This window comes from Ahaetulla prasina, chromosome 6 (assembly GCF_028640845.1).
Source record: "Ahaetulla prasina isolate Xishuangbanna chromosome 6, ASM2864084v1, whole genome shotgun sequence".
Classification (NCBI taxonomy): Eukaryota; Metazoa; Chordata; class Lepidosauria; order Squamata; family Colubridae; genus Ahaetulla; species Ahaetulla prasina.
This window is the reverse complement of record NC_080544.1, coordinates 30294722-30316703: the sequence shown is the minus strand read 5'-3', so window position 1 is coordinate 30316703 and position 21982 is coordinate 30294722. Positions and strand designations below refer to the sequence as shown.

At 43.4% G+C, this 21982-nt stretch overlaps 1 protein-coding gene across 2 annotated transcripts in view; it reads left to right on the top strand.

Moving 5' to 3' along the window:
* Positions 1 to 21982, top strand: part of PRKG1 (protein kinase cGMP-dependent 1) — a 1075924-nt gene that overhangs the window by 232119 nt on the left and 821823 nt on the right. For both annotated transcript variants that reach the window (XM_058187717.1, XM_058187716.1), the window contains exon 2: positions 7015 to 7181. In XM_058187717.1, coding sequence (XP_058043700.1) covers positions 7015 to 7181 — 167 coding nt within the window. The remainder of the gene's footprint in view (positions 1 to 7014; positions 7182 to 21982) is intronic.

Genomic DNA, 21982 nt, shown 5'->3' with positions numbered 1-21982 from the left:
CTTAGGGCCTGGGTACTTACGGGACCGCCTGCTGTTACCTCATGCCTCCCACCGACCCGTACGCTCACACAGAGAGGGACTTCTCAGGGTGCCGTCCGCCAAGCAATGTCGGCTGGCGGCCCCCAGGGGTAGATCCTTCTCTGTGGGGGCTCCTACCCTCTGGAACGAGCTTCCCCCGGGCTTACGCCAAATACCTGACCTTCGGACCTTCTGCCGCGAATTAAAAACACACTTATTTATTCGCGTGGGGCTGGCTTAAATTTTATTGGTTTTAAATTTTATTGGTTTTAAATTTTTTACTAGTAATTTTTAGTGGGTTTTAGTTTTCATGTTCCAAAATTTTAGGCCAATTATGTAATAAGCTTTTTAATTCGTATTTTAATTGTATATTACATTGTTTGTTTTACCTGGCTGTACACCGCCCTGAGTCCTTCGGGAGAAGGGCGGTATAAAAATTGAATTAATAATAATAATAATAATAATAATAATAATAATAATAATAATAATAATAATAATAATAATAATAATAACTCGCAAAGCACTTCCATGTCTGTTATCAAGTTGCCATGGGCGGAAAGGGGGAAGAACATTCCATGCATACCTTAAGGCAGAGTTGGAGCTCAGATTACCATAGCAGGCTTGTGAGAGATGCAATTCTACAGCTTGCCGGAGCACTTCATTGGAGAATGTGATTTATGACACAGACTGAGGGGAGGGAGGAAACAGGGGTAAAGTTCAGCCATAATTCACGTGAGGTCAGATCTGACTCTGCTAGAGTATTGCCGAAATGTTGTTTGTAATAAATGACTGGATTTCTTTTGAAACTTGGCTCGAGGCTCATGAATTTATTAGGGCATTTTTCGGAAACTTCTCTCATGTCCAATCCAGAAACACTGAGCCCTGTAGCCCCAAAATGTCTTATCTTTTCCTTGCCCAGCAGATATTTGAAGATTATTTTTGGCTTCCATTCAACATCTTTCCTCATGTTCAGTACCAGATAAGCTAGCTTTGCTCTTCTTAGGGCTCATTCCAGTGGTGGGTTGCCCCCGGTTCGGACCGGTTCACAAGAACCGGTAGTAAAACCGGCAGGAGGCTCCGACACCGACCTGGACATCATCAGGAAGCAAAAGCACATGGGTGCACGAGTGAAGCAAGCGCATGCACGCGGCCCCATGACGAATTGGTAGTAAGGGTAAGTAGAACCCACCCCTGGCTCATTTCCCTATGAGCTCTGGTTTATCTCTCTATTCCTTGGGGAAACTAATTCATCTAAACCATGTGGCTATTTTCAATCTCCAATTTGTCTACATTTTTTGAAAATCTCCCTCTCACCTCCTTCCAGTGCAGGTAGTCCTTCACTTACGACTACAATTGAGTTCAAGATTTCTGTTGCTAAACGAGTCAGTCATTAAGTGAGTTTTGTCCCACTTTAAGTTAAGTGAATCACTGGAGTTGTGAATCTGGCTTCCCCATTGACTTTACTGGTGACAAGGTCGCATCACGTGACCCCAGGACACGGCAACCATCACAAGCATCTGAATTTTGATTATGTTACCATGGAGGGACTGCAATGGTTTTTAAGTGTGAAAAAGTCACCTTTTCCCTTGCCATTGGAATGTTAAATGGTCACTAAACAACCTGTTGTAAGTCAAGGACTACTTGTAGTTCGTCTTTTTGGCCTCTTCCCAAAGTGAGGTCCTTCCCCTTTACCTCAAAACAAAGGCTTTTTTGTTTTTGTTTTTAAGGAGGAAAAGCTGTAGCTGAGAAAATCTTTGTTTATAGCAAAAGCTTTCCACACAGCCTTCTCCTTCTGGAAGCCAGGACTGCAAAAATGTCAACAATTATTTCTATTCAAAAGTTAGTTGTGGATCATCCCTGGTGTACATGCTTATTTTTGAAGCATTTGAAGGCATTTGAAGCCTCCATCCTGTTTGCTCAGGCGTTTAGGTCCAGGATATGGATATCAGGTCTCTGAGGCTCTCTGCCTAGATGTAATTCAGGCTTGGGTGAATGGCTGAGTGAATGTGGGCAGGAAAGGATTTGCTGTTCAGTATACTAACATTGTAAATTTAATATAGATATTGCAAGGCATTGGTTTCAAATGGCCCTTGATGCTATGAGTTTTGAAGGAAACCCTGGACTTCGAATCAATGAAGGGATTCATTTAGAGCACCATTGGGCTGTTTATACCCCAAAATGATATAATTCTAGGCATTGTTCAAAGCACTTATATCAGCTGCATATTTAGGCAGGGTGAAAATAATACGTTTCAACATCTGATGTGTAAAATGTTATGCAGAAATCTCTGAAAATGTAGTTTTTACTTTAGCTATAGACACTAATTCACACATACCTTATTTTTCAAAGTATAAGACACTCTGGACTATAAGACGCACCTACCATTTTTGGCGACGAAAACAAGAAAAAGAAATCTGCCTCTGCCTCCCAGCAATTTTAACATAACATAACATAACATAACATAACATCAGAGTTGGAAGGGACCTTGGAGGCCTTCTAGTCCAACCCCCTGCCCAGGCAGGAAACCCTACACCATCTCAGTCAGATGGTTATCCAACATTTTCTTAAAAATTTCCAGTGTTGGAGCATTCACAACTTCTGAAGGCAAGTCGTTCCACTTATTAATTGTTCTAACTGTCAGGAAATTTCTCCTTAGTTCTAAGTTGCTTCTTTCTTTGATCAGTTTCCACCCATTGCTTCTTGTTCTACCCTCAGGTGCTTTGGAGAACAGCCCGACTCCCTCTTCTTTGTGGCAACCCCTGAGATATTGGAACACAGCTATCATGTCTCCCCTAGTCCTTCTTTTTGTTAAACTAGACATGCCCAGTTCCTGCAACCGTTCTTCATATGTTTTATCCTCCAGTCCCCTAATCATCTTTGTTGCTCTTCTCTGCACTCTTTCTAGAGTCTCAACATCTTTTTTACATCGTGGCGACCAAAACTGGATGCAATATTCCAAGTGTGGCCTTACCAAGGCATTATAAAGTGGTACTAACACTTCACGTGATCTTGATTCTATCCCTCTGTTTATGCAGCCCAGAACTGTGTTGGCTTTTTTAACAGCTGCTGCACACTGCTGGCTCATATCTAGATGGTTATCCACTAGGACTCCAAGATCCCTCTCACAGGTACTACTATTGAGCAAGGTACCACATATACGGTACTGGTGCATTTTGTTTTTTTGGCCTAAATGTAGAACCTTACTTTTTTCACTGTTGAATTTCATTTTGTTAGATAGCGCCCAATGTTCAAGTCTGTCAAGATCTTTCTGTAACTTGAGCCTATCTTCTGGAGTGTTGGCTATTCCTGCCAGCTTGGTGTCATTTTGCCTTGTTTCAGCAAACAGCAAACAGCCTGCTTTACTTTCATTTTCGTTTTCAGCATAGGTTGAGTTAATGTTGAGTTTCAAGCAGTGGTGAAATGTAAAATTTGTTACTACCAGTTCTGTGGGTGTGGCTTGGTGGGGGGGGTAATGTGACTGGGTGGGTGTGGCCAACTTTTTATTTTTTTTACTTTTAAAAGCATTTTTTGACCAAAGAAAAAATGCTTTTAAAAGAAAAAAAAAACTCTGATGATCATGCAGCTCAGCTGGGCATGTGGTGGGGGGCAGGAATTTTTGCTACCAGTTCTCCGAACCACCTGCCACCATTGCTACCAGATTGGGCGATCTGGTCCAAACTGGGAGCATTTCAAGCCTGGTTTCAAGCCAACTTTTGCACTCTCCTTTTTCACCCACATCAAGAGGCTCTTTAGTTCCACTTCACTTTCTGCCATTAAAGTAGTATCATCTGCATATCTGAGGTTGTTGATATTTCTCCCGGCAATCTTAATTCCAATTTTTGATTCATCTAGTCCCACCTTTCTCATGATGTGCTCTGCATATAAATTTAATAAGCAGGGTGACAGTATACAGCCTTGCTGGACTCCTTTCCCATTGGAAACAAAAAATATTTATATACAATCCTGCTAGTAATAGGGAGCATAAGAAGAAACCTATGAAGTCAAGATAAATTTAGGATTAAATATGATTTGGCATTAGGTCTGAACCCAAATTTAGAAAACAACTTCAATAGTGTTTAGATTGAAAAGCTGTTTGAATTATTAAACTTTGTACAATATGGCTAAAGTTTGTGAGACAGCCAGAAAATAGCACGGTGTTCTTTTAATTATATAAAATGGATTTCTATGACTTTTATATATAATTGGTAAATGACGTTTTCCTTAGTTGGACTTATGTAGAAGCTACTTGAGTTTCATCTGCAACAGGTAGCAAGATTTGTAAATTTTCCCAATGGGTAGTTTTGGGGAAATCAAAGATGGCTTCCACTTATTACCATGGGGAATCAAGGGATTTCCATACATAAGCCTGACTGTTTTGTTATGTTGGGAGGAAAATCCATTTGGTTCAGTTCCAAGTCAGGAGAACGGCACGGGAATGAAAATGGAGGTTGGAGGCTGATGGGAAAGAGAGGTTCTCTTTATTGATGAAGCAGAATCACCACATGGGGTTCTGGGCAGCTGACAAAATGGAGTTTAGAGTGGCTGGGTTTTTATACCTTCTGGATTCTTATGGGGATCATGTAGAGGTCACGTAGGGGTCATAGCTGGCTCTATAGGGAAAAGAGGAAATGCAAATCCTCGGTTTTTTTCCTGAGGTAATTTTGCCAACCTGTTCTGTCCCCTCCCTTCCTTCCCAAAACAATACACCAGCCAAGGCGGTCTGCCAGCAATTTATTTACACTTGGCTGGGTTCCTTCTGGCAACAAAAGTTCTGGCAACGTTTCTTCATGTGCCAACCAAGTCCTTATCACTTAGCAGTGTGCTGACAGATCGTTGCCAGGGCAACCAGGAGTCTGCAGGATGATATAAAGTTCTCACAAGTAATCCCAGCCTTCAGTCCAAAACAGTCCAAGAGCCAGTAGTCCGTAACTTTGTCCGACACAAGGTCCTACGGAGCATTCTCCCTGCTTTTATCCCCTGTGGGGTGTGGCTCCATGACTTAGCACTCCCTGGGCCTGCCCCACCCCTTCCTCTGCTGCGCACGCTTCTCTCAGCATTGCTGTTTTGCATCTAGCCAAGATTGATTCTCAGCAGCTGGTTCTTGGGGCATTGCCAGGGAGGAGGAGGGGCTGGGGGAAAGAGGCCTTGTCAGCTCCTCCTCCTCCTCCTCCTGGCCTGCAGCTGGAATTTGGGATGGTGCCAGGGAGGAGGAAGATATATAGACTTCAACTCCCAGAATGCTCCAAAGCACTGATGTTGGTTTCTTGGGAAGAATTAATAGCTGCTGGAGAAAGACGAGGGCAATCAGAGCTTGATAAGATTTGCCATGAATAATTCATTAAACTAGTTTTAATTTCTAATTGGGCAGGAAGTTGGTCTGGATAGTAGGATTTTTTTTTAATATGCTATTTCTAAAGCAATAAAACAATTTTATTGTTTGTTTAGTTTGGGGATTCTGTTCTCTTCTTCACATTTTATGGAAGAGACACATTTATTTTATAGTTCAAAGATATGTTGGTATCACAGACAATATTAATTTGCTGTGGAAATGTTAAGATGGTTATTTGCTGTTGTATATATAAAAAAATCCCATAGTAAACATTTTGCAAACAGACCAGCGCATCCTGTCATATTTATGTTTGAACATTAATTTAATTCACATATCAGATGCTTGTTTGCTTAAAATCCCTTACATAGTATTTAAACAATTACAGTCTCTAATCTTTATGTATGGGCTATTATCAGATGGCTAAAATAACATTTGATAGACATTCTGGAGGGAAATCCAATATGCAAATGGGAACGAAGGCAGAACTGTTAATATTTGTTCCTGACTGGCTCAGAGAAGGAGATAATCCTTCAAGAGTTGATGGTGCTTTATTAAAAACTTGTAAGACATTACGAAGAACAACAGAACTGATCCTGTATGCTTTGTAAAAGTACTGAACCGTGGAGACTTTTGAAAAGGTTATCCATAAATTATAGAACAATTAGAAGTACACAATTGAAAAAACCCAATCCACTTAATGATTTAAAAATCTACCCAAAATCGCTGCTACCGGTTTGCCAGTATTGATGTAAGTTGGCTGAATACTACCTCTGTCCAACACCCTTTCAAGCTATCCTCCCTGACATCTAGTTCACTGTTTGAGAACTATAGACTTTTCCATTAGCCATTTGGCTCAATGGATCTCTTTCTTGGTTTCAGTTTTCTCCTGCTGGATCTCCGATGGCAGATACCTCCTCTTTGATATATACAATATTACAAGTCCATGCTGTACGATCCAAAAATGTCCAACAATCTTCTCTTCCATTATATGATGCTTTTGCCCTTTGATGTTTTAATGTTTAAAGTTAGAAGACAGGTGTTTTTATTCAGCTTGAAGCTTCTCTCTGGCACAGAATAATTTTGACCCACAGACTTTGTGACTGTTGCATCATCCCAAGTCCATCAGAGCAATCCACCCTCTCATGGTGAGGCATATATATATATCTAAAAGAGCAGGATGTCTCTTGAATGGTCTTGGTCACTAACTCAACCTTCTTATTCTTCTATCATGCTCTTGGAGCTATGCTCCAATGATAATGGTTGTAACAGCATTTGTGAAGCAGATCACATTGGAGCTGGTTACAGCAAGCACTTACTAAGGACTTATGCTGATTTAATAATCTACTCCTTGCCTTCTGCATAAATGGAAATTGGGTGGCTTTGTGAGATTATTGCCAATTTAATATTTTCTGAATTGTATAGGTCACTAATTACTGTACTGTCCTATATTCTTGGGTGACAGGATAGTGTCAACTTCATAGCTATTTGCGAATGCAGGGGAGGGCACAATGCTATCTTTAGATAATCTTGGTATGAGTAGATCTGCTAGTCTAAGTTTAGATTTGGGGTTGGTGAAAAAGTTTAAATTCTCATTTCTATGTGATCTTTAGGAGAAGGCTGTTTGGTACAACCAACTTATACATTACAATTTTACTTTCTCTCTCTAGGTCAAAGGACCTAATAAAGGAAGCTATCCTTGACAATGACTTCATGAAGAACCTGGAATTATCTCAGATCCAGGAAATTGTGGATTGTATGTATCCAGTGGAATATGGCAAGGACAGTTGTATCATCAAAGAAGGAGATGTTGGCTCACTGGTGTATGTCATGGAAGGTATGTTACACAATTGAGAACTGAGAATTTATGTGAAGTATATGCGTGCTTGCTTTTCCCCTTACCTGATTGCACAGAGTTGACTTCTGGCAGACAGGAAGTGTTCCGAAATTGTTCAAGACCATCGTCATATTCTGAAACAACTCTTAAACGATTCCAACTTGGTTTAGGTCTGGTGTGCTGCAATTAGGACTTATTCTAATGAGGGGAATGGTTACATATCACAAGTCTCTCTGTGATTTTTCTGCAGGGTTGTTTAAAAGGGCCTCTGTGGCTCAGACTGGTAAGACAGTCTGTTATTAACAGCAGCTGCCTGCAATTACTGCAGGTTCAAGCCCCACCAGGCCCAAGGTTGACTCAGCCTTCCATCCTTTATAAGGTAGGTAAAATGAGGACCCAGATTGTTGGGGGCAATAAGTTGACTTTGTATATAATATACAAATGGATGAAGACTATTGCTTGACATAGTGTAAGCCACCCTGAGTCTTTGGAGAAGGGCGGGATATAAATGCAAATTAAAAAAAATAGTCCCGGTAAAGTAAGAATGTTGAGAAATACACACTCTCAGTAAGGGAGGCTTATATAGGACACAGATTTCAGTTGCACTCTCCTCAACCTCCTTCAAAACTAGTGTGAAGCCAACTTTTGATTGTCTTTTTTTTGGCTTCAAAATGCTGGAAATGAGTGAGAAATACTGGCAGCCATTCTATTTTTTTTTCCCAGTTGACCAAAGGAAAAGTTCTAAACATTGGGCTCAGGTGATGTCCCTCCTTTTCAGTTAACCACAACTTCTGAAGGAATAAAACTTTTTTTGTTTTGTTTTACATTTATACCCCGCCCTTCTCCGAAGACTCAGGGCGGCTTACAATGTATAAGGCAATAGTCTCATTCTATTTGTATATTTTTTACAAAGTCAACTTATTGCCCCCCCAACAATCTGGGTCCTCATTTTACCTACCTTATAAAGGGTGGAAGGCTGAGTCAACCTTGGGCCGGGCTCGAACCTGCAGTAATTGCAGGCTACTGTGTTCTAATAACAGGCTTCTCTATTGCCTGAGCTATCCCGGCCCCTCGTTCCTCGTTCCTTTATATTCAGGACATGAGAAATAGCCAGCACAAATATGCTCCTGAGAGCTTCCTGACAGTCTAGGTTCCGTAGGTGGACACGCAAGTCTGGAAAAGGATGCATCAGAATTTAAATCAACTCAAACATACTTGTTCTAAAGCATCTTTTCCCATCGCTTTCAGCAACTCTTTTAGTCAAACGTCTATTGTCTTGGAGTTGTATGGCTGTTGTGAAAGCTGAGATAAAGAGGCTGCTTTTTGAAAGAGGCACTCAGAAATGCAACCTGCACACCCTCATCCTTTCTGAAATATCCTTCAAGCTTTGTATCTTAAGCACTAAATATCTCCGTAGCACACGTGGCATATCTCTGTCTAGCCAATGCAAAAATAATCAGCAACAAAAATAGGAAACCAAAAAAGAGAGAAAAGGCCACTTCTTACAGCAAAGAGTGAACCTGCTGTGAATATCCCCTCTTCTTGATTTTTATTGACATGCCTTTGGAAATAGTGATACTGTACTGGAAAAAATAGCATGGTGCCAGGCTTTATATTTTGATTCTAGCTAAGGTGTGTGTGTGTGTGTGTGTGTGTGACTAATAGTTTGCTTGATCCCTGGAGCTGCGATATGGACCGAGGGAAGGATTTGATACAGGCTGCTTATATAAGCAGAGAAAAATCAAGCTGAGAGATCTTTTTGCCAGGGGCGGTGAAATTGACTGGAAACTGACCAGGCGTATTAAGATCAAGTTAGCTGATTAGTGCTCTATATTTCTGAGGTTGCTGGGGATGCTGGGGGAAAAGCAACAACAACTCCTTGTTGTCTGTAAAACCTGGAAGATTTGATGCAGCAAAAGTCATACGCAGACCCCTCACGTACCTGGGCATTCTAAAAAGATCCAGCTTTGTTCTAGTTAAGAGTGCAGAGCAGGGGTGAAATCCAAAATTTTTCCCTACGGGTTCTGTGGGCGTGGCTTGATGGGCATGGCAGGGGAAGGATATTGCAAAATCTCCATTCCCTCCCCACTCTGGGGCCAGCCAGAGGTGATATTTGCCAGTTCTCTGAACTACTACAGGTAGTTCCGTTACCGGTTCTCCGCTACCGGTTCTCCGAACTGCTCAAAATTTCTACTACTGGTTCTCCAGAACCTGTTAGAACCTGCTGGATTTCACCCCTGGTGCAGAGGCATAAAAATGACAGTTGGGGCTTCAAAAGATGCAGCGTCATGGGAATGAACAGAACCTAATCTAGAGCTGGTGAAAGGAAAACAGTAATTAGCCTATGATTCTGTTACCGAGCTGATTGCATCCTCTACACAGATATTCGTTGTATGGACAAAAGGCAGAGTAAATACCGAACAGACAATTCGCTTGTTATTTTGAAGATTGTCTAATGCCAGTTGTATGGTTAAAGGCACCACTTTCCCCCTTCTTGCAGTTCAAAGATTAGTGTTTGTGTCAAATCCAGCTCATGGAAACTGACAATAGCTCAGCAGATTATGAAATTTTTACCGAGATGTCTTCCAGGATTCTGTTTTCGAGATGATTTTCTTCCCATTTGCAGTCGATTCCCAAGGCAGCAGGGTTGTTGTTGTTTTTTGAAGAATGCTTAAGTTTTGCAGTCTATCCTCTACTGTTTCCTTATTTACTTACCCTTAAATTTTTGTCACCCTCTTTAGAATATACCTTAACTTTCTGAGGAACACGTTTCTTTGTGATATTGGAACATAAGAAACAAGGCAGAGTCCTTTCTCACTCTGTCAAAAGACTAGAAATTTCAAGGGCGGTATTGCGATTGGTATATGTTCTGACCCAGCTCCCGAATCACGACAAACCCTCTGAAGTTAATTCAAAGATTCCTTTTTTAGGAGCGCCAGCAGCCCCGGCAAAAAGTTTCTCTCTCACCGCAGGCTAACAAGTTCGGCCGGGAGATGAATAGTTGTCTGCCACATCTATTCATCTTTTTCTTTCTTTCTTTCTTTCTTTCTTTCTTTCTTTCTTTCTTTCTTTCTTTCTTTCTTTCTTTCTTTCATTTATTTATTTTATTTTATTTTTCATATTTATATACCGCCCTATCTCCCTAAGGACTCAGGGCGGTTCACAGGCAGTTAAAATACATATAAATACAGATTAAAAACGACTTTCTTTCTTCCTTCCTTCCTTCCTTCCTTCCTTCCTTCCTTCCTTCCTTCCTTCCTTCCTTCCTTCCTTCCTTCCTTCTTTCTTTCTTTTGTCAAGTACATATTAAATAATATATATAAGTATAAGCATGAATTGAATACATAAAATGAATACAATTAAAGGGAACATTAGGACAGAGACCTTAGGCAAGCTGGTGCTGTTATGCACACCCCTTACAGACCTCTTAGGAATGGAGTGAGGTCAACAGTAGACAGTCTTTGGTTAAAGCTTTGGGGATTTTGGGAAGAGACCACAGAGTCAGGTAGTGCATTCCAGGCGTTAACAACTCTGTTACTGAAGTCATATTTTCTGCAATTGAGTTTGGATCGGTTTACCATGAGTTTGTATCTATTGTGTGCTCATGTATTGTTGTGGTTGAAGCTGAAGTAGTCATTGACAGGAAGGACATTGTAGCAGATGATTTTATGAGCTATGCTTAGGTCATACCGAAGGCGGCGTAGTTCTAAATTTTCTAAACCCAGAATTTCAAGTCTGGTGGCATAAGGTATTTTGTTGCGAGCAGAGGAGTAGAGGACTCTTCTTGTGAAATATTTCTGGACGCGCTCAATTGTATTAATGTCTGATACGCAGTGTGGGTTCCAGACATATGAGCTGTATTCGAGAATTGGTCTAGCAAATATTTTGTATGCTCTGATTAGTAATGTAATCTTACCGGAGAAGAAGCTATGCAAGATTAGGTTTACAACTCTTAATGCCTTTTCGGCGATGTTATTACAGTGGGCTTTGGCACTTAGATCATTTGATATGAGTACTCCAAGGTCCTTGACAGAGTGAGGATCATCTACAAAGTCATGTCCACTTAGCTTGTATTTTGTGTTCTGATTCTTTTTGCCAATGTGTAATACAGAGCATTTGTTGGTTGAGATTTGGAGTTGCCAATTTTTGACCATTCTGAAACAAAGTCAAGGTCTTTTTGAAGGGTAGCCACATTGTTGGTAGTATTAAATAGTTTAACATCATCGGCAAAGAGAACGCAGTTACTTATAATATGATCACAAAGGTCATTTAGGTATAATATGAAGAGTGTTGGTATAATATGAAGACTGTTGGTCCTAGAACGCTGCCTTGGGGGACACCGCTATTAACAGGTGCAGGATTTGATAAGGCACTGCCTATTTTGACCACTTGTTGCCTGTTTGACAGGAACACAGTTATCCAATTATGGAGAGGTCCGGAGATGCCATAGGATTTTAGTTTTAGAAGTAGTTTGTCATGTACTACTGAATCAAAGGCTTTACAGAAATCTATGTAAATTGCATCTATTGCTTTATCTTTATCTTTATTTATTGCTTTATCTTTTGCATCTATCTATCTTCACCCCCTGCCGTTTATTCCCAGAGCTAGGGTGGTGCTTTGCTAGCAGCAGTGGCTTTTCCTTCCCAAGAATTGGCCCACAGATTACCACTGCTGTGCATCCACACATAAGGCACTGGACCCAGCTGTTCCTCCTCTTCCTCATCAGCCACCTCCAGACCTGGAGATTGTTGACGGACGGCCCAGGCTCTGCCTCTCTGTCTCTCTCTCTCTGAAAGCTCCATTCCTTCTTCCCCCTTGGAGCTTTCAGGTTGCCTTGATGCTGACCCTGACTCCCAAACCTCTTCCTCATCTGATCCAGTTGCTGGAGGGGCTGGTGGCTGACAGGCCACAACAATATAGTTCTCACTGTGTAAGGATAATTAATTTTAAAATCACTATTATTCCGCTGTAAGGGATCAAAATGGGGAAAATGTGATATTTTTATGTTATCATTGATGTAAAGTACCTGGATATCCCCATGTATTTTCTTTAATCTTCTTTTTGTACATGATGTGAAATACAATGTTATTGCAGTTGTGTCAGATATTCTAACAGTAGGGACAAAGGAGCTTACATTCCCAAGAACCTCAAATAGGTTTAATAATCTGTACCCATGTATAACTATTTCTGAGATATGATGCATTTGAGAGAGTGGACTATATTCTGTCACTGTGTTTTCAAAGTTTTGGGAAAAAGCAAGTGGTGTTATTGTATTTCTACATTTCTTACATTTTCAAAATATAGTAACACATATTAGAGCCCTGTTGTTGATCATAATCAGTAGTGGTAAGTTAAGGTACCAGTTCTGACTAAGCTACCTGTTGTTTCTGTTGTTTTTTCTTTACTAAAGAAATGAAAGCACACTGAAACTACAGGTAGTCCTTGAGTTACGACCACAATTGAGCCCAACATTTATGTTGCTAAGTGAAACATTTGCTAAATGAATTTGTCCCATTTTACGACTTTTCTTGCCACATTTGTTAAGTGAATCACTGCAGTTGCTAAATTTACTAATTGATTACTATTTACTAAATTTACTAAACACTGTTGTTAAGCGGATCCAGTTTCCCCATTGATTTTGCTTGTCAGAAAGTCACAAAAGATGATCACATGACCCCGGGACACTGCAACCATTGCAAATGTGAATCAGTGGTCAAGTATCCAAATATAAATCACAGGACCATGGGGATGCTGCAACAGTCATAAGTGTGAAAAATGGTCATACGTCCCTTTTTTCAGTGCCATTGCAATTTTGAACAGACCCTAAGTCAGCTGTTGTAAGTTGAGGACTACCTGCAGTAAGTGTAGGTAATCCAATAATGCTATAAATAATATAGTGGTCAAGACTCCAGCTAAAACAGCACTACAAAAAACAGATTAGAAACACAAGTTAAAATAGGGAAGAAAATGGTAAGTGAACACCTGTCTACCCTAGACGAGTTCAAATCACCAGGACCGGATGGATTACACCCCAAGGTTCTGAAGGAACTGGCAGACGTGATCTCAGAACCACTGAACTATATCTTTCAAAGATCCTGGAGCACAGGGGAGCTGCCAGAGGACTGGAAAAGAGCTGATGTAGTTCCCATCTTCAAAAAAGGAAAAAAAACAGATCCAGGAAACTACAGACCTATCAGTCTGACCTCAATACCGGGGAAGATTCTGGAAAAGATAATCAAACGAATCACGAACACCTAGAAGCAAACAAAGTAATAACCAAAAGCCAACATGGGTTTGTCAAAACAGATCATGCCAGACTAATCTTATCGCATTCTTTGACAAAATGACAAAATTAGTAGACCAGAGGAATGCTGTCGATATAATTTACTTGGACTTCAGTAAAGCATTTGATAAAGTAGACCATAACCTACTACTAGATAAAGTAGAAAAATGTGGGTTAGACAGCACCACCACCAGATGGATTCGTAACTGGCTGACCAACCGCACTCAACGTGTAGTCCTCAACGGAACTACATCCACATGGAGGAAGTATGCAGTGGAGTACCCCAAGGCTCTGTTTTAGGCCCAGTACTCTTCAACATCTTCATCAATGACTTGGACGAGGGATAGATGGGAACTCATCAAATTTGCAGATGACACCAAGCTGGCAGGAATAGCCAACACTCCAGAAGATAGGCTCAAGTTACAGAAAGATCTTGACAGACTTGAACATTGGGCGCTATCTAACAAAATGAAATTCAACAGTGAAAAAGTAAGGTTCTACATTTAGGCCAAAAAACAAAATGCACCAGTACCGTATATGTGGTACCTTGCTCAATAGTAGTACCTGTGAGAGGATCTTGGAGTCCTAGTGGATAACCATCTAGATATGAGCCAGCAGTGTGCAGCAGCTGTTAAAAAGCCAACACAGTTCTGGGCTGCATAAACAGAGGATAGAATCAAGATCACGTGAAGTGCTAGTACCACTTTATAATGCCTTGGTAAGGCCACACTTGGAATATTGCATCCAGTTCTGGTCGCCACGATGTAAAAAAGATGTTGAGACTCTAGAAAGAGTGCAGAGAAGAGCAACAAAGATGATTAGGGGACTGGAGGATAAAACATATGAAGAACGGTTGCAGGAACTGGGTATGTCTAGTTTAACAAAAAGAAGGACCAGGGGAGACATGATAGCAGTGTTCCAATATCTCAGGGGCTGCCACAGAGAAGTGGGAGTTGGGCTGTTCTCCAGAGCACCTGAGGGTAGAACAAGAAGCAATGGGTGGAAACTGATCAAGGAAAGAAGCAACTTAGAACTAAGGAGAAATTTCCTGACAGTTAGAACAATTAATAAGTGGAACGACTTGCCTTCAGAAGTTGTGAATGCTCCAACACTGGAAATTTTTAAGAAAATGTTGGATAACCATCTGACTGAGATGGTGTAGGGTTTCCTGCCTGGGCAGGGGGTTGGACTAGAAGGCCTCCAAGGTCCCTTCCAACTCTGATGTTATGTTATGTTAATGTGTTACTGTGAATATGCATTATCTAATATGGTACTTTTCATATAAACTTGTACACTATATTGTAAATTTATATAAATTCCTCTTAGCTTTTTTTGTCTATTGCTTGTTCAAGAAGGCACACAAAAATATGTTGGTAATTTTTAACTGGTTATTCATTGTTCACAGAACTGAGTAGATTTATATTTTGCGTTCTAACATTTTCATGAAATATTAGGGATAAGTTTCCAAAATCCTTTTGTCTATAGGTCATATCCTACGCTTGACCAGGTGTATGTAGGTGCAAACTCAAACTCCAGCCTTGGACTTTAACCTACATCCTCATATAATCAGATCAAGTTTATTAAGTCTGCCAGAAGGGATTAACATTGTACATACATTGTGTACTTTCTAATATGCTAAGACAGCTATTAGAGATGATTAAGTAGTTAGTATGCCAAGGCATCACATTTTGTGTCTAATACTGTCTGTTTTCCAGTCCAGTTTTTATTGGGATCCCAAATTATTTAAAAGAAATACTTTGAAAAAATATTCTAATGTTCAACCATTGTGGGGAGAAAAAAGATTAAACACATAAGCTAAGATTTCCCTTTTTGTTATCTTAATGACTGTCTACATCCTCTTTTACAAATTTGTATGCAGGTGACAGCATACGTTAACTTTATTGGCAAGACATTTATAAAACCTGAAGGTGTAGTTTGCAGACATTTAAAGCACTGCATTCTAAAAAGCGTGTGTTGCCTCTGATATTCTCTTGAGTACGTGGACTCAAGTGTGTAAAAAAACCCCAAAATTAAATTACATAGATTTTATATGCAACTATCAATAGAAATGTTCGTTTTTCATGAAGTATTATATAAAACCATGAGAACTGCAGCCAATTCCATATTATGCAGATTTAATGTCAGTTTGCTAACCTTCATCCTACCTCTGGATCTCTAATGACCACAATTGAAGTCAGACATGAGATACACAGTTTGACGTCCCGAGTATACTGATGGCCCTTCTTTCAAGCCTCTTCTTGTTAAGGGAGCTGTCAGTTTTGGAAGGCAATTTTCTTTTTGCTTCTTAACTGCCACATATTATAGCTGGGAAGTTGGGAGGGGTTATTATTGGAGCAGTAGAAAGTTAGTCATAACAACATTCCATATTCAAGGACATCCTGCGTCTGACGGAGACTGCCTGAAGACTGTATCCAATTGAGTGTGAAGAGTTGATTGGACAATGTGACAAACTTGTGGGTGTGGGGCAGGGCTGTGAACTGTTAACTGGGTGTGGAAAACCTGGAAGCTTTCAGTTTTGGGTTTTCCCAGGCTGTGCCAACATGACATCTCTAATAAATTGGAACTTTGAGGAACTTCAAGCCTCAGAGCCTTATTTTGTTGGGGGTGTTCCTTGGAACCCTGACATTAACCCAAAACTAATAATAAAATGGGCCTGTTTGGAGAACAGATCTCTCACAGTCCATATTACAGTATTTCCACCACTTTCCGGGAGCTCTACGATAAAGTCCATTGACAGGAGCATTAGAGCAATATAATTTGATAAAGGATGACATGGAGAAGTGTTTGACACTGAACAAATATCTCAGCACCATCTTCGTGATCTATCAAGTGAGGCCTTGTTGTCCTCGCTGTCGTAAGTGTCCAGTTGGTATTCCCCAGCCATCATCTCTTCCCATCCTCCTGCAGGTGACTCTGGGGCCTCTACTGCCTCATGCGCCACCCTGGACTTCTTGGGAGTTTTCCGGGGTATTTTTACTGCCTGTCCAGAGGTTCCAGCTTAGCCTGTGGAGTAGGGACTGGGCATTCGACCACGTGATGGGCTGGTTGGTCACATGCTTGTCTTCTGACTTTGAAGGATGGAAGATGTGGCAGACCTAACAAATATATTCTTCCCCAATTGAATTTTTCTAGTACAGTTCATCAGCCCATACAAAAATGTGCCTTCAGGCTTGAAACCAGATTGAAATAGATTCAAATAGTGGATTCCACTTCGTTTATTTTTCTTTTTTTGGAGTTGTTAGCCTATCGACATTTAGAGGCTGTATCAAAAGGAGACAACTTAGTGTTGTGGTCTGCCAGCAGTCTGCGGAGCTGGCAACGGAGTCAGACAGCGATGAGGCTGAGGAAGAGCGTGGGCCAGTCCTGGAAGCTGGGGAAAGCCCGCATAAGGGCTCTGCGTCAGAGGCTGAGGTGGGGCCAGGGTCATCGGGGAGTGAGGTGCAGACTCCAGAGCTCCCAGAGATTGACAGTAGTGAGGCAGAAGAACAGGAGGAGCTTGTTCCTAATGCACACATGAGAAAAGCTACCAGAAGGCAAGAGCAGTTCAAGCAAAGAGGATGACTCGGGTGGCCCGAGATGGTTGGCCCCTCCCATAAGACTTAAAAGACCAGCAATGGTGTTTGGACTTTTTGCTGGAAAACAACATTGATAGCTTCATCTTGTTGCATTTATTTTGTTTTGGTGTCTTCTGAACTTTGCCAAAAAAGGCCTTTGGCAGTTTGCCTAATTGGACCAAGGTTGGTGATAGGACTGAGGAATTGTGTTGGGAGAAATTTGCTTTAGTTTAGTTGAACTACGCTGAGAATGAGTTAATTCTCAGCTGTTCTAATAAAGTTTGTTTGTTTTTACATGGACTGAGTTTCCTACTACCTACTTGGGCCTGGGTCACAACTCTTACATGCAAACTGTTGCCTTCCTCCTTCTGTGGTTCTCCCATCTTTGAGGCAGACAATAGTGTCTCTACACAATTTTAGGCCCAGCAGGACAACTGTCCTTTGTGGCAAATGAAAGTTGGCGGCTTTACTTTCATGAGACCTTTTCACAAGACCCTTCTTTCAGCTTGTTTTAATACCTTGCTGAATCTCAGCCGAGAACTCATTTCCATCTCCTCTGTGATTCCCCTCAACTGACACAGTAACTGTCAGCTCAGCTTTCACCCCTGCCTCACCTTACCATCGCTGGGGCTTGTTTATTTTTCAATACATATATAGACTATGCAGCTTCATTTAAGCTCTGAACCAGGCCTGTGTGACTCAGTTCATCTCATCCTAGCCACAAAGAAGCTAGCTGTTAGGATGTAGGTTTGCTTTGCATGCTTGTTGATGCTATCCAAAATAAGATTTTACAAAAGCCCATTTTCAGCTAACTATGTTGTTCTGTCCAGTACAGTTTCTGTTGAAAACTACAACCATCCTAGTATCAAACATGATTTTTTTAAAAAAAGGAAACTATTCTCTTTTTAGTTCCGTTAACTTTTTTTTTCTTTTGATTCATGGATTGAATGTTTAATTAAAATATTTTCCTGTATATAGGGTCCAGGGCTTCGTATGTAATGAAGCAAACAAAATGTTAAAAAGTTATGATATCTATGTAGTTACTTACCAATCACATCTAAATTATATTAATGTAACCAAAATATCTTTACAATCCCCAAGGCATCTCACAACTTTTGAGCACCTCTAATGTTTGGAAATTGACACACTGACAAGTTGAAAAATTTGACATGCCCTAATTTATGCATTCAGTAGTAGAGTGAGAGAGAGGAGAGTGAGAGTGAGAGAGAGTGAGAAGGAGAGAAAGAGAGAGGGAGAAGTGAAGGAGAGGGAAAGAGAGAAAGAGGAAGGAGAGATTTGTTGAATTACTTTGTTGCATGCACTAAAACTTTACCCTAGGTGTCCACAGGGTATGGTCTACTGGTTAAGGCTAGAAAACAGGAGACTGTGAGTTTAGTGGGTGACTTTGGGCCAGTTAATCTTTCTCTGTCCAACTCACCTCAACAGGGTTGTTGTTATGAGGAAGATAAGAGGAATAAGGTGTGTTGGATATGTTTGCCCACTTGAGTTATTTGCGAAAATAATAAAGGCTGAGTACACACGAATAAATAAATAAAATAAATAAAAAGTCAAGATGGCAGCCCCAACAGTGTGATTGAAACTTTGCATGGTTTTTATATCTGTTCCATATCTGCTGCATTTTTTTAAAAAAACTCTGTATATAAATTCCAATATTTTCCCTTATCATTCTCCTTATCTTTCCCTGTGGTTATTTAAAATAGAAATGACTAACTTTGCTTGGATGAATTTGTTGTAAATTGGTTTCCAGCATGCTTTTTCCAGTAGTTTTGTCTTCTGCGCATGTCCAAGATGGCGCCGCCCTGCTGATCGGGGGCGCGGCGACGGGCCTTTCCGGGCTCTTTTTGGGTCTGGGGGGGGCCTTGATACCACCATAGGCCCCCGCCCTGATGGAGGAAGATCCAGCCATCCGTAAATAGGGTGGCTGGGCGCTGTGCGACTCCGCGGGGCGTTGGGAGAAGCCCCGGAGTCACGGCGGAGCCACGGCGCCTCAGAGGTAATCCTGGCGGCCTAGCGGCCTGCCGAGCCGGCGCCCGCCTTTTTTGGCGGTTTGGCGCGGCGGCGGCGGGGTAGGGGCGTTGGCAGCGCCCTGGACCCTGCCTGGAAGACTTGGCCAGTGGAAGTTGGGTTTGGAGTTTGGGCGTCTCCGGTGGCGATGGGAGGGCCCGGAGGCTGCGCCCAATGAAGATCTGGAGGCCGCCCGGGCTCCATCGGCCTCTTGAACCTGCGGTGGCGGCGGCGGCCTGGCCTTCCCTCTCCGTCGGGCGTTGGCACGGTGAGCCCTGGGTCTGCTGGCGGTTGGCGGCGGGTGTCCCCTCTCATCTGGGGAGCTCCAGTGGCCTGCTCGCGGTGGCGATGGGGCGTTCAGTGGCGATGGCCTGGCGGAGGCGGTGGCGGCGGCCTGCCCGGTGCTTTGAAGTGGCGGATGGCCCGATAGGCCCAGGGTGGCTGTGACCTTGCCCTAGTGGCGCGGATATGTGGCAGCGCTGGAGGAAGCCAGCGGGCCCAGCGGACACCCTCCACTATTTACCATCTTTATAACATCTCTACCATCGTTCCTCTCCCTTCTTCCTTAGCCCACCCCAGGTCGTTTGTATGGGGTGGTGAACTGACTGAGTCAGCGGTTTTGTCATCTACCGCACATGGATTATCTCGAACTATTTCCCATCAGGACAGACTGGTCATGGTCATTTTATCATCTGTTATGACTTTGCTGCCAACTTGACCAGCCCAGGATGGGCCTTGCCGGACCGTCTCAGTGATGCGAACATTTACGGCTGACCTACTTGCCCTGCGAGATGCCCTCTCTCATGGGTCTGGCCCTCAGATTATCGAGGCCCACCTTGAGGGCAGGCTTTGGGTCGAGAGGTGGCATCTGAAAAATAGGAGACTTAGGGGTTTTTAATTGGCTGTTTTAATAGATTTTTAAGGGAGTTTTAAAGGGATTTTAAGGGGAGGAAACCGACGGGCTTGGGTTGGGGGTGGGAGGGAAGGGGTGGGTGTTGGGGTAACCCGTCGGGGAGTCAGTTCCTGCACATGCTCGTGGCGGGGTTGGTGGGTCCAAGGGTCATGGGGAGTCGGTGTTCCATTGGTGAGGTGGTGCTATTTCCACGGTAAGGGGAGGGGCAGATATGGCGGAAGTGGGGCTCATATCGTGTTAGGGGGTGCTGCTCGTGCTTACAGGCGATCGCGCCCGAGCCTCAAACTTCTCCCGTTCCCGGATGGTCAGGATCCTCAGGGCCCTGGCCTTGGCTGATGTTATGCAATGCACGGTCCGTGGCCAATAAGGCCCCCTAATTCACGATCTTATTCAGGGGTGCCGCGGACCTTATGGGCGTTACGGAGACCTGGTTGGGCCCAGAAGGCGTGCCCTTGTTCAGATGTGCCCACGGGTTTCCGAGCATTTCATCAACCGAGGGCCAGGGTAGGGGTGGTGGGGTGGCGGTTGTGATTAGAGAGTCTAGAGCCGAGGAGACCACTGTACCTCAGATTGCCGGGTGCGAATCCCTCTTTGTGAGATGGGGTCATAGATGTCAGATGGGCTTGCTGGTCGCGTACCTGGCTCCTTGCTACGTGACAGCTGCCCTGCCCGAGCTCCTGGAGGTGCTTGCTGGGGTGGCAGTTGAGACCCCCAGACTTTTAGTCGTGGGGGACTTTAACTTGCCATCGTCCGGCTCGTCATCGACGGTAGCTCGGGAGTTCATGGCTTCCATGACGGCCTTGGACCTGACCCAAGTAGTTGATGGCCCTACTCACGTTGGGGGTGGCACTCTGGACTTGAGTTTTGTCTCTGGTCAGTGGTTGAGAGATCTGGACTTAAAGGAAATAGTCATTGAACCTTTGTCATGGTCAGATCACTCTCTTCTTCGTCTGGACTTTCTGACCGCCATTCACCACCGCAGGGAGGCAGACAGCCGACGTTGGTTCCGTCCCAGGCGCCTGATGGACCGGAGGGTTCGGACGGAGCTTGGGCCATTTCCTGAGGTCTGGCTCACGGCTCGGCTGAGGAACTTGTTGCGGCCTGGGAGCGGGCGCGGCGGGGGCCTTAGACCGGTCGTGCCTTTGCGACCTCTGACCCGGCGCGGGTCCCAACCAGCTCCTTGGTTCTCCGAGGAGCTGAGAGGATGAGCGCGGAGAAGGCGCCTAGAGAGTTCCTGGAGGTCTAGCCGTTCAGAAGCTGATCGGACACTAGTGAAGTCCTATACTAGGGCTTACCTAGTGGCAATGAGGAAGCGGCGTACCTCGCCTCCTCCCTCATTGCATCGGCAGATAACCGCCCAGCCGCCCTGTTTGGGTGACCCGCTCCCTCCTACACCAGGGAGGCGGGATGACCCGTTGCAGGGCGTGCTGAGGAGTTTAACGGTTATCTATACGATAAAATCGTTCAGCCGGGATGGTTTGGACCAAGATTGCGGTGATCTGGTGAGGCGGCTGAGGTGGTCTTGGTGACATTGTATGGGATGAGTTTGACCCTGTCGCTCCGAGGACATGGACAGGTTGTTGGGAGGCTGAATGCCACCACATGTTTACTGGACCCGTGCCCTCCTGGTTGGTGCTGGCCACGCAGGAGGTGACACGAGGCTGGCTCAGGCGATTCTGGCGCTTCTTTGGTGGAGGTGTCTTTCCGGCCGCCTTGAAAGAGGCGGTGGTGAGGCCCTCCTCAAGAAGCCTTCCTGGACCCGGCTGTTTTAGGTAATTATCGTCCGGTCTCCAACCTTCGCTTGGCGAAGGTTGTAGAAATATGGTGGCATATCAGTTTCCCTTGCACCTGGATGAAACTGTCTATCTAGACCCGTTCAGTCCGGTTTCCGACCGGTTACAGCACGGAGCGGCTTTGGTCGCGTTGGTGGATGATCTCTGGAGGGCCAGGGATAGGGGTTGTTCCTCTGCCCTGGTCCTATTAGACCTCTCAGCGGCTTTCGATA